The 13,663-nt window shown below is 43.0% G+C and overlaps 1 protein-coding gene across 7 annotated transcripts in view; it reads right to left on the reverse strand.

The window, feature by feature from the left end:
• ADAMTSL3 (ADAMTS like 3) overlaps positions 1–13,663 on the reverse strand; it is a 408,215-nt gene that overhangs the window by 63,852 nt on the left and 330,700 nt on the right. For 6 of the 7 annotated variants that reach the window (XM_059879284.1, XM_059879285.1, XM_024982347.2 and 3 more), the window contains exons 21-23: positions 11,510–12,581; positions 4,461–4,588; positions 1,746–1,874 (exon numbers count right to left, since the gene is read on the reverse strand). In XM_059879284.1, the coding sequence (XP_059735267.1) occupies positions 1,746–1,874; positions 4,461–4,588; positions 11,510–12,581 (1,329 nt within the window). The remainder of the gene's footprint in view (positions 1–1,745; positions 1,875–4,460; positions 4,589–11,509; positions 12,582–13,663) is intronic. The other variant, XM_024982349.2, reaches the window with a different exon arrangement.

Here is a 13,663-nt window from a genome sequence, read left to right on the forward strand (position 1 = left end):
CCCTGACCTATGACTGCAAATAACACATCCCACTCCTTCCAAAGGTTCATCCCCCACCAACCCCCGCCCCCTCCCCACCTCCAAGCCTAAATGTGAACTATTATGGGGAAATAAAAAGTTTAGAAATAATGTTAAAAGTTGAGGTTTCTCTTAATAGAAGTCAGATCTATTTTGCAGAATCCTCTGCAGGTGTAGGGCCATAGAAATTCTAGACATTTGTGGCTTGGCAAACTGCACAGTTCCATTCTGCTTTTCTCCTTCCTGCGGCCAGAGAATGCTGGCCCTTCTATAATGGTGGGTGTGTTTCGCCAGAAAACTCACATATTTGCGGGTGGAGTCAGTTTGGAGGCTGGAGGGATTTTTCAAAAGTCCGGGTAGGGACTTCAAACACTGCAGGGACTTACAAAGGGTGAAAAATAATACCTCGGGGGTGAGCAAATTTCCACTGTTGGTGAAGCCGGAGGTGCAGTTCCAGAAACATGACAGTTAAGTGACCATCACAGGGAGGCAGAGCCTCAGAGCTGCAAGGCTGTGCTCTAGAATCCTGCCATCACATGTACCTTTTCTGTGGTACCCGGACCAGCAGTAAGGGCTCCTCAGGTTACCCTGGGCTCTCTGGCCTTGGCGAGACTCATCTTAAGTGGCTGCAACTACAGGTATCCCAAAAGAATGTGGAAACCAGGCAAATACAGTTCTCTACAGAGAATTTCGGAGAAGGCGATGGCACCCCACTCCAGTACTCTTGCCTGGAAAATCCCATGGATGGAGGAGCCTGGTAGGCTGCAGTCCATGGGGTTGCTAGGAGTCGGACACGACTGAACGACTTCACTTTCACTTTTCACTTTCATGCATTGGAGAAGGAAATGGCAACCCACTCCAGGGTTCTTGCCTGGGGAATCCCAGGGACAGGGGAGCCTGGTGGGCTGCCGTCTATGGGGTCGCACAGAGTTGGACACGACTGAAGCAACTTAGCACAAAGAATTTAATCAATGCACAGTCGAAAATAGGCATATGCAAGGTCACCTTAAAACAGTAGATCTTCATTTTGAGGAGTTTATGATATTGATCTCAGTTTGGGGATGCACAGGCTCAGTTTAAGTCTTAAGAATCAGTGGTTTAAAGAGATAGAATGGCCCTAGATTAAGATGAGATCGGATGAAAATGTAGTTTCTCTTAAAGAAAAGATGAATCAGTTAGAACGAAGGTTTATCGGCTGTTGCAAACAGAGCAGAAAGAGCCACCGAGGAATAGAATGGTGACGCTCAGCCAAGGACAGTCCAGGACAGACAGACTAGGCCAGAGGACCCTGACAGTCCCCCTTTCTGACTTGGCCTTCTCCAGCACAGCCTTGGTCAAGCTGGAGGACACAGCTAATGATTTCCCACACAGCTCCTCGCTCTGACTCTGTACTCTCTAGGCAATTACCTGCTAGAAGTTGGCCTTTTGTGCAGACGTGCCACAGGGATGGAGAGCTGTGGTCTGGCCAGTATGAACATGCCGGCTACAGGGAAGTTGTGTTCACATCCTCCTAGCCCTCACTGAGAATGAGTAAACTGTACTCTATCTTACACACGAGCCTTATGACCTGGTGTATGCTCGCTCTTGTGAGACAGATCTTCTGTCAGGGTACTGAAAAATCAGATTTTTAAGCCCACAGGACTGTCTGAGCTACCAAAATGCTAGCTGGCGCCTCCTGGCCACCCTGGGCTGGCCTGTGCCCTTGCACTATAAATGGCCACACTCACCTTTTACAGGACACTGTATGGTCACATTTGCTTGCAGGGGTGCCTCCACAAAGCTGCCAATCACAATGGAGAGATGGCCACGCTCTGGTCTGGTGATGTTTCTTCCAACAGACAAGATGACAGGGGCCTCTTAATTCAAAGGGAGCAGGAAACTCTGTTAGGTTCAGGCTTTTGCTCTGAGTGACCGCACTGCATTTGGTAAGCTCTGCCAAGCTCCTGGAGAGCAGGTGCAGACTCCTGGCTCGGTCAGCATCCCCCGTGGTGCCCCACGGGGACTTGCACACTCACAGGCTGGAGGTGCTCAATGGACAGACGCACAGCTGAGATATCTACAAAGAGATATCTACAAAGAGATATCTACAAAGAGGCATTGCAACCACCATGTACAGACTGTGAGGATATTTTGGCTTTATAACCAAAACTGGGGATAAATTAAAGGATAAAATTAGGTGATAAATTAGAGGATTAAATCCTCTTTGATCATTTGAAAAAGAAGGAAGTCAGAAATTCATTTGGAGAAAGGCATGGCAGGGCAGGAGTGACATCTCTATGATGCATCCTTGGATGAGTAAAGGCAGGACCAAAACACACCAGGTCCTGGGACCATCTGACTCTCTTTCTGGAAGGAACCAAACTTGCATGGAAAAAAAATAATAAAAACAAGGTCATAAAGAATCAGGAACTCATTCACAGACTTTTACTTTCCTGGATTTTAAGAACCATGTACTTTTACCAGATTCATTTATGAAGTCATTCAGGAAATATACTCTGTGCCTGGGCTGGACAATGGAAATACCAAGTTGGAACACAAACATTCCTGTCCTCAATCAATTCAGAGACTGGTGGGAGACACCACTACCATTACAGGGTAATGGGTGATGAGGTAGAGAAAGGTGCTAGTTGCCCATGGGTCTCTCAGGAGTATGTAGGGGTCTACCAATTACAAGGTAATGGGTGATGAGGTACAGAAACGCGCTGGTTACCCAGGGGCCTCTCAGGAGCATGTGGGGGTCAGGGAAGGCCACAGTCCTCTACCATAGAGCTACTGCCATGGCTGGTTTCCCTCCTCCACCTTAGCATGTAAGTGCTTGGAGGGAGAGGCCATGTCATATGTCTTTTGGTTGAGGGGGCTGTGCTGGGTCTGCACTGCAGCACACAGGCTTCTCTGATTGTGGCACACAGGCTCAGTGGTTGCAGTGCGTGGGCTTAGTTTCCCAGAAGCATGTGAGATCTTGGTTCCCCAACCAGGGATTCAACCCACATCCCCTGCATTGGAAGGCAGATTCTTAACCGATGGGCCACCAGGGAAGTTCTCACATATTTCTTTACTTTTTTTTTTTTATCATTAATGCATAGCAAGTGAAAGAGTAACAACATTTAGCTGTTTGGTAACCATGTCTTCTGCAGAAGAGAATTTGGGAATGATCATGTTCAGGTGACCAAATGTTCCATTTGTTCCTGGAGCGCCTGGGGCACTGAAACGGTATGCTCAGAGTTAAAAATACAGGGGCTCTTGGGCTGAGAAAGGACTGTCGTTGTCTTGTGTCCTCTGGCCCTTATGGCCTTGCACCAGCTCTCCCATGAATCTGGGCTATCCTGGGATGGACTTACGAGGAAACTTGCGAGCTGCAAGAGAGCCTTCTGTTCCTCCCAACAATCCAGAACCTCAAAACTGAGGTTTTCTGGAAAGGAGCAGATGCTCTCAGAGGAGAATCATCCAGGAGGATCAAGGCGCAGGAAATCCAGGTGTGAAGGCCCTACCATGGGAATGCAGCCAGGAGAGGGATGGGGCACCAAGCCATGCAGATTCAAGGAGCTTTGAAAATCAATTGGTCCCACCTCCTCAGATTATAGATGTGATGGACTGCCTACATCAATGCTTGGCTGTCTAAATGCTGGGTTCCAATCCCAGATAATTGTCTTTCTCCTCATCTTATCTTAATTATTTGAGCCATAGATACCAGAAACCACAGAGCAGAGAGTTGGAGGGTAACTTTCTTATTTGATTTTTGATCCCAGAACATGAGCCTGCCACGAGGAAGCATTGCTTACAACTTTGCCAGCTAAAAATGTTCCTTCATCAAAAAGCACACTTTAATATTAAAATGAGTTTGTCTACCTCCTGGGACAATTTACACTAATTTACAATGACAATTTCCTGAAAGTGTTTTTAAGGATTGAGCAGAGGAGTGCCATTGGGAGGTATACGTCAACCTTTAAAGGATAATTATCTCTTTTGTTGGATGGTGGCATTTTAAAAACAAAAAGTCAGCACTATTAACACCACCAATTAAACTCCATCTTGTTAATTTCCAATTCTTAGAAAGTGAACTCTAGAGCAGCTGTTTTCAAAGCGTGGTCCTTAGGCCAGCAGTGTTGGCATAACCTGGGAACATGTTAAAAAGGCACATTCTGGGACTTCCCTGGTGTTCCAGTGGTTAAGACGCCTCGCTTCCAGTGCAGGGGTCATGGGTTTGATCCTAGGCTGGGGAACTAAGATTCCACTTGCCTCAAGGCCAAAAAAAGTGCACATACTCAGACTCCACTCTAAGCCTGCTGTGTCAGAACCCCTGGGAATGGGGTCTGGAGATCTCTGTTTTAACATCCCCTTCCCTGGTGATTCTGCTGTGCGAAGCATGGAAACTGCTGCTCCAGAGTTTAATGTTAAAAAACCAAACCACACCCAGGCACTCCAGGCTGCATAACGGGCATTACCTGCATACAGCACAGAAGAACTTTCCACATCTGAACCGAGATGATTAGCTACAGCACATCCATATATTCCTTGGTCTTTCTTTGTAGGTTTCCGTATCTGCATTTTCCCCATTCCATCCAAAATGACTCTGTAGAACAGTTAGAAAGAGGATGTGTTCATGTGACACACTGAACTACTTGAGAATCACAGCGACCCACAGAGAATGAAGACATTGACTTTAGGCTGGCAAGGATCCAGAAGATAATCTTGTTGAGCTTCCTGCCTATAAGCAGACCACTATGTAGACTGGAGCTGGAGGAGGGAATGGCAACCCACTCCAGTATTCTTGCCTGGGAAACCCTATAGACAGAGGAATGTGGCAGGCTACAGTCTGTGGGGTTGCAAAGAGTCAGATACAACTTAGCAACTAAACAGCAACATATAGACTGGAGTGTGGAAAAGTCACTCTTCTTGGTTGAAACTCACTGAGATGGTAGAGCTGGACTATGCTCAGAGATCCAGACTTCTATCTCACTCTGCATGAGAACAGACTCTTCTGGATGGACTCAATGCTTAATTTACCACGTTTAAAAAAAGACAAACTAGTAAGTGTTAGTTTGCTGGAGGTTAAGCCCTCATTTTCTGCCCTGAGCCTTTCTAACAGACTACAGATGTGATTTTTTCAGTTCAGATTTTCACGCTGGAAGTGAGTGGACCTTTAGTTACTGCTCCCTGGCAATGGTTATTTTCTCATGGTAGGAAAAGTTCAGTGGAAGTAACAAAGCTACTGCTGTATTATATTGGGTTTTGAGCATGCTGTTAAGAATCAGGGCTATACTGTGTGAACCCTTTATGGTTTCCCAATTATTGATATTCACAAACACCTGCATGTAAATACCACCTAGAAAATCAGAGCTGGTCAAGAGTATCCTCACAGGTGAGATACTGATTGAGGGGATGGGAAAGAATACTTGTTTCCCTTTAATTTTAATTTTTTCTTATTGATTTGAAGTTGCTAATAGATTATCTGGATCAGCAGTCCATATACTATTTTTTTTACCTGCCTTCTTCCCACTTTACAGATCTTAGCACTATGGACTGTTCTGTTGTTGTTACTGTTCAGTGCCCAGTCGTGTCCAACTCTTTGTGACCCCACGGACTACAGCACGCCAGGCCTCCCTGTCCCTCACCATCTCCCAGAGATTGCCCAAGTTCATGTTCATTGCATTGGTGATCCCATCCAGCCATCTCATCCTCTAATGCCCTCTTCTCTTTCTGCCCTCCATCTTTTCCAGCATCAGTCTTTCCAGTGAATATTCAGGTTGTTATCCCTTAAGATTGACTGATTGATCTCTTTGCTATTCAAGGGACTTTCAGAAGTCTTCTCCAGCACCACAGTTCAAAGGCATCAATTCTTTGGTGTTCTGCCTTCTTTACTTCTGCCTTCTTTACAGTCCAGCTTTCACAACCGTATGTGACCACAGGGAAGACCAAAGCCTTGACTATACAGACCTTTGTCAGCAGAGTAATAATGCCTCTGCTTTTCAAAACACTGTCTAGTTTTGTCATCACTTTCCTGCCAAAAAGCAATCGTCTTCTGATTTCATGGCTGCAGTCACCGTCTGCAGTGATTTTGGAGCCCGAGAAGAGGAAATCTGTCACTACTTCCACCTTTTCCTTTCTATTTGCCATGCAGTAATGGGGCCAGAAGCCATGATCTTAGATTTTTTACTATCTAGTCTAAAGCCGGCTCTTTCATTCTGCTCCTTCACCCTCATCAAGAGGCTCTCTAGTTCCTCTTCACTTTCTGCCATTAGAGTGGTATCATCCTCATATCTGGGATTGTTGATGTTTCTCCCACCTTCCAGCTTGTAACTCATCCAGCCCAGCATTTCTCATGATGTGATCGGTGTATAGGTTAAACCAACAGGGTGACAGCAGACAGCACTTTCGTACTCCTTTCTTGATCTTGAACCAATCAGTTCCACACAGGGTTTTAACTGTTGCTTCTTGATCCTCATACAGGTTTCTCAGGAGACAGGGAAGATGGTCTGGTATTCTGTTTTCCACAGTTTGTCATGATCTATACAGTCAAAGGCTTTATCGTAGTCAATGATACAGAGATAGATGTTTTTCTGAAATTCCCTTGTTTTCTCTATAATCCAGCAAATCTTGGAAATTTTTATCTCTAGTTCCTCTTCCTTTTCTAAACCCAGCTTGGACATCTGGAAGTTCTTGGTTTGCCTAATGCTGAAGTCTAACATGCAAGATTTTAAGCATGACTGACTGTTTTGATCAACTGCTAAATACTCTATGTTTCTTCATGAACTGAACTGGGCCACTTCATTTCCTGTCACTTTACATTGCTTGCTTACCCTCTGCTGTAGCCATAAAGAACCTCTAACAGTTTCCAGAACATTCCATGGTCTTTCATCACCCTGAGCTTTTGCATATGTTGTTCACTCTATTTGGAATGCCCTTCCCCACTTCTGGCAACTCTGACTTACCCACTGAGTCCTGGAGCAAATGTAATTTCCCTTGTAAAGCTTTCCCCAATACTCCTAGAGTTATCTTCTTCTCCCTCTGGGCTCCTTCTGGTTTGGTTCATATATTTATTTGATGAAATATCTTTTTATTCTCATGAGATTGTGATCTTTTCAAAAGCAGGGACCAGATCTTATTCACAGCTGTGCATTTTCAATGCCTAGCACAGTACCTTTTATATAGCAAGTTTTCAAAAACATTTAATGACTCAGTGTATGAATGACTACAGTAGAACTGAATAATGGTAGAGAATGAATGTACTAGAGAATGCAAGTTCCCATGCAACCCACAAATGAAGTATACAAAGGTGGGAAGAAACCAAAACAGCTGAATTGCCCAGAACAAAAACAGGAATAAGGCAGAGGTAGCTATGACCAGGGCCAGGCTCTCACTGTCAAATCCCTGTTAAGGAACAGTTGATTAAGAAAAAAAGTAAAAAAGTAAAACTAACAACTCTACGTGACAAATGTTTATACATGAAAATCTTTTCTTAAATTATTTCATATGTATGTTTGTATGATTTAGCAATTCTCAAAGGATTCCTTTTAGGGCCTCAGTTTTACAGTACAGCAAAAAGTCACTGAGAAATAGCTGAGCACACATGAACCTTTCTGACAGGTGATGTCACCCAGGATCCAGGCTGGACCAGTCCCTGGGCTGGAGAACCAAAAGGTAGAGTTCTTTAAGGAATCTGATCTTGACCTCCACCACAAAATCTTATTCTTTACTTGAAGTGATAATGAAGTTGACCTCTTCACAGACGTCACCCCTAGGGAATCCACCCACAGCCTTTGCTTCCTAGCTGTGATCTCTTACTCAGCTGGTGTCTAAATGCACTCCACGCCTACACTGTTGCCTCCTATTGGAGAGGGGCGCTTGCAAACATCATTCCATTTCTGCATGACTTCAGTTGAAAAGATTTGTAAGAGTCAGAAAAATATATCTAAACCGGAGAACTTTTCTTGCATAAAGAAATTTAAACGTAAGTTGAAAAAATTAATTAGGTATATTAGAGAAAACATGGAAATAAAAATAAATCTTTTAAAAATTCCTTTAAAATATTAAAACCAAAAACTCTTACTAGACAAGTAGAACTGCTTCAGTGTCAAAGGGCTGGTTCTTAAAGTATGCAGAAACAGGTCTGATTTAGGATGGCAGAATCTTTATGGGATCTTCAGGAGCCTCAGCCACAGAAACTAATGCAAATTCCACTTGAGCAAGTCAGACGATCACAAACCAACTCAGTTCAACAAACACTGACTTGAACTAACCACGGTCTTCCACCACATCCCTCCAGTACTTTATGGCCACAAATCAGCTGATCAGCTTTCTCAGCCTCTGTTTCCTTATAGTTTCTTTCTTTTTTTTTTTTAATAAACTTTATTTTGGAATGATGTTGGCATTACAGAAAAGCAACCAGGACAGTACAGAGGGTTCTTATCTCCTTCTTTCTTGGTTTTCCCTGACGTGAACATCTTCAGCACGTGATACTTTCATCAAAACTAAAGCACCAGCATCGGTCCATCACTGTTGTTAACAAAACTTCAGTCTTTATGTAGATTTCATTAGTTTTCCCACTAACGTTGCTATCCTGTTGCACAATCTCCCATTCAGGACATCATATTGTATTTAGACATTGTGTCTCCTTAGTCTTTTCTGGTCTGTGACAATTTTTCTGCCTTTCCCCCACCCCCTCCATTTTTTTGATGACTTTGACAGTTTTGAGGACTACTGATAAAAAATAGAATGTTCCTCAATTTGGGTTTGGCTTATGTTCCTTATAATTTCTAAAGTGAAATTGTTGAGCAATCCTGAAAGGGTGGTCCTTGAATCCCAGGGATCCGTGAGGTCAAAACTATTTTCATAATAGTAAATATTGACACTATACCGTTATTTGCCTTTTTCACTGTGAGTGTTGATATTTGCACTGATAGTAAAAGCAGTTGTGGATAAAACTTGGCACCAGAATGGAATCAAAGCTGTGGCAGCAAAGTGTACCAGTAGCTACTGTATTCTGGCTACCACACACTTGCAGTAAAAACAAAATGCCAATTTCCCATAAGAATATCCTTAATGAAGCAGTAGAACTTATTATTTCACTAAATCTCTACCCCCGAGTGTAAGTTTTCTAACATTCTGTACAACAAAACAGGAAATACACACCATACCTCTGCTGTCTGCCAAAGTCTGTGGGTGTGACTGTTTGAATTGCTAGCTGAACTAGCTCCTTTTTCATGGCATACTACTTTACTTGAAATAATGACTGACAGATAAGCCAGGGTTATTTGGATTTAGGTATTTGGAAGATATATTTTTTTAATGAACAAAAATGAGCTGGCCAATGCAAGGAAAACAACTGACAGTAATTGTTGCCGATGATAAAATTCAAGCTTCCGAGTGAAAATTAGAATTTCAGAAAATCCGTCATGCTCACTGTGAGTCTGACTGCTTCCCAAAGCTCAAAGACTTTTCTGAAAAGTTGGGATAGTAATATTAAAGAATACGCGTATTTTTGGTATTGTATGATGGAACGTGTTAACATTTGGAAGATGTGTATAACTCAGTCAGCCAACACTTTCCAAATGACCAATGTATGATGTTATAAAATCTAGTCTAGTTAAAAGATCCATTCAAAGAACAAGATAAAGCAACAGATTTCATTGTAACAGACTACCAAAATCTCTTTAACATGGTTTTAGATTCCACATCCCACCTAACCTTTAAGAAACTACTGCTTGTCTATTTTTAGTGTAGCATTAAAGAAGAATAGCCATAATTACCTTAAAAGATTATGAATGTATTCCTTATCCTCCCAACTAACCTGTTTATATATGTATGAAGCACAATTTTCTCCATAAACTTCAATTAAAACAACATATGGCAACAGACTGAATGTAGAAGCATTGAGGAGAAAGCCCAGCTATGTTTCATTAAGCCAGACATTAAAGAGATTGGCAGAGATGTGAAACAATGTCATTATCATTAATCTTTAAAATACTGCTTTTCAAAAATTATGTTATTTACATAAACATGAATTGGGCTTACTTCTGTTACTTCTAAATGGATTAACAAACAGCTATTTAAAATGTTTCATGGTTTTAATTTCTAACAGCGTAAACATCATGAGATATGTTAACATATTAACATAAAGTTAATTCATATTAACAAAAGTTCTTTGGCTTCTCATCATTTTTTTAAGTTTGAAGGAGTCCTAAAACCAAAAGATTTGAGAACTGCTAAGTTAGTTGATCTGGAAGGTTTATTCCACTTCAAAAACTACATTATACTCTAATGTTCAGAGTTTTAGGCAAAAGAATTTAAAATTAGATTTGTTCTATCTTTCCATTCTAAGACAGTCCAGTGATATAAAAATTGAATTTTACCTAGATTTCTTTTAATGCTTCACACATTAGGTGATGCAGAAAAAAAAAGGATGATAAAAATAAAACTTGCATTTTTAAAGTACCTTATGGTTTGCAAAACAATTTAACATCTATGTCTCTGAAAAATCCCTGGAGGTGGATAAGGAGCTGTTGAATGCAAATTGAAAGAAAGCAAGATGTCTACAGCCCTGTGTGTGTTAACAGCAAGATTTGGAGACAGTAGAGAAGACAAAATGAGTGAATGTTTCTATTATTCCATTATTTTATGTAAAATGAATGAAATGCGACATTTTCTCACTGACATGGATAGTTATTACAATAAAATAAAGTGACTGAATACTGCTTCAAACATCTCAAAAAACTTTGATCCTTATCATTACTTTTCGGTTTTGTGACATAAATCATTGCCTGATATTAGAAAATGACTTCAGGTAATCTTTCTACCAAAGCTATTATTTGTGTGACCCTCTAACACCCCTGGCGGGGTCCAGATGACGTGGCCCCTGCTTCTGACTGGCCATGAATTAGTCATGAGATTCTGTTCCTCAATGATCTCATTGAGAAAGTATCAACTCCTGCCCTGCCAGACTCATAGGGCTGGTGTGAGTTCAAACGAGACACCACATCTCCCAGATATAGAAGATTCTTGCAGTTCCTGCATATTCTAAGAGAACTGCAAGTATGTTTTTTTAATGGCCTGATTGATTTCACTTTTTTGGAGGGACAATTTTTTAATTTTTTGGCTGCACCACGTAGCATGTGGGATTTTAGTTCCCCGACCAGGGATCAAATCTGTGCCCCCTGCATTGGAAGCACAGAGTCTGAACCACTGGACCACCAGGGAAGTCCCTGATCTTATTTTTAAGTATTAAGTGACCTGAAAAGCGAGAGTCTTACATTTAATCTTATGGTATCCAGTTTGGCACTACACCTTCATGGTAGTGACTGTGATGGTACAATTTCATTTTTAGAATTCCAATGAGTATGTGAATGCCATGCCCTAACATTTTGGAGTTTCTTTTCCAAAGGATCCTGTTGGAAGCACATTCTTAGGAGAAGGAATTTGACAATATTTTAAGGAAAGCTGGAAGATCCATTTAGAAGGCATCTCAGAGTAAACACTGTACTCTGATTGTACTTACTTTTCTGAGGGTTGTAACAGTGCTCCATCCTTGGTCCACGTATAGGTGGCCTCACTGGGGCTGACAAGCTCACACAGTATGTTGATGACCTCCGTCCTTCTTGTAATGTAGACTGTATTTCCAATCCTTGAATTTACTGTTTTATTAAAGGAAATCAAGGTGGGTTGGCTCTGCCTCAAGAGGACAGGTCCCTTCGGCTTGAATGTCAGCTTGCCTGAGTTTTTGGAGTTCGAGCTTTGGGGCACACTTCCAGTCTCCCCCCTTAGCTGAGCTGTGGGAGGTGCCTCTCCAGGGATGCCCCTCCAGTGCGCATGTGCAGGCTGCACCTTGGTTAACTCGGCCACCAGCTGATATATCACCTGGGATGCCAGGTCATCGCTGATCTCCCCCGTTTCCATGAGCTGGCTCATGTTCCTGATCAACTCATCAAACTGGGCGGTCTCCATGCTATAGGCTCCCTGTTTAACTGCTGCTTCAAACTGCTTGTTTTCAAACTCCCAGGAGTTGGCGTTTCCTGCAGAAGGGCTGCAGTGGCCCAACAGAGCTCTCAAGAGAGACTGATTGTTAATTTGGCCATTGTGCAGATAAAGCTCGTTTTTGTTGTTCCACATCAGCCTCATCTTATGCCACGTGGCTCCCAAATTATTGGCCTCGTTGTTGTCCATCCCAGGATATTCCCTGGTGTGCCCACCAAGGGCTGGGGGTGCAATGAGCCGGTTGTCGGTGCCAATGAGCTTAAGCACCACAGTCTCCTGTGCGGGGCCTGCGATGCACCGGTACTCACCAATGTCGAGGGCCGCAAGGCTGTGAATCTTCAGTGAACCTGACTTTGTGAAGCCAAGCCGCTTGGAGTTCTGCAGACAACGGCCGTCCTTCTCCCACTGTATCCGAGATTTCTGGAATCGTCGCACTGGGCACTTAATAATCACAGATGTGTTGGGCAGCAGGTAGGCTCTGCTCCCGACGGTCAGGTTAATGCGCTTCTCTTCCCTTGTCTGGATGTACACTCTCTGGACACCAAGGATCTGAGGACCCTGCTCCCTGACTCTGGCCTTCATCTCTGGTTTCATTTCTGTTGGAAAAATAAAGAAAGAAAAACACAAATATCTTTATAATGACATTTGTCCATACTCTTCCAAGGCTGACAGAAATCAGCAAATTCTTTTCTCTTCTAAAACATTTGAGAACTGAAAAAAAAAAAATATATATATATATCGTTATTTATGCTATATATGTATGTATATATATACATATCCATAGATTGGGACAAATTTCACAAATATCACTTTAGCAGCAAAGAATGCAAGATTGAATGAATTGCATGAAATCATGTCAATTATTTTATAAAGGAGCCTTTGGTTTGGGGAGGCATGAGGTTAAATGGTTAAATGTTTCCATCAATAAGGGGACGTCTGATGTGTGGGGCCTCCACCATTTGGGAGGCTCTTGAGGATCTTGTATGGCTCAGCCAAGGGTACCCAAAATCTGAAGGAGGCAGTGAGCATGGGGAGGTGAGTGAATGTATTTGAAGGATCTGAAAAGGAGGATGCAGCTGGGAACCACAGCAGATCACCCAAGCAGGTCAGTGAAACTAGCATGGGGGCCTGAATAAGCCAGTGATGGAAGAAGAAAAGCTCAAACTGGCACCTGAAAGCCAGCTGAACGGTGAAAGTGAATCTCAGCACTACCATCTGAATAAGTGATCTACTCTCTCTGAGCCTCAGTTTTCTCAGGTGATATTAACACCTTCACTGGAGGAATATGAGAAGTCAGAGCATTTTTATCAAGGGCACAGTAGTGGGATGTATGAGCTCTCAGACATTATTAGTCAGCTGACAAAGGCGGGTCCAGCCAGCATCAACAGGGCAAGCAGCGAGGCATCACAGGTGGGCTGACTCTTCCTTGTTCCTGGGCGGAGGCCAGAGAAGATGCTCCCCAGATCCCATCCCCCAAAAGAAGCAGCTCTTCTCCCTCCCCCACTTGCCCTCCGCCGCCCCACCCCCACCCCCCGCACCACCACTCACTTGCAGGAAGGAAGGTCTCAATGCATTCTGGGGTGATACTGAAGTGAGTAGGTAGGGGCATGTGATGTGGGTGGGAGTCTGATTCCTCTTTGAAGATGTATGTAGGTCCATGGGCTAGAGGGCAGGAAGC

This window comes from Bos taurus, chromosome 21, assembly GCF_002263795.3.
Source record: "Bos taurus isolate L1 Dominette 01449 registration number 42190680 breed Hereford chromosome 21, ARS-UCD2.0, whole genome shotgun sequence".
NCBI classification, from domain to species: Eukaryota; Metazoa; Chordata; class Mammalia; order Artiodactyla; family Bovidae; genus Bos; species Bos taurus.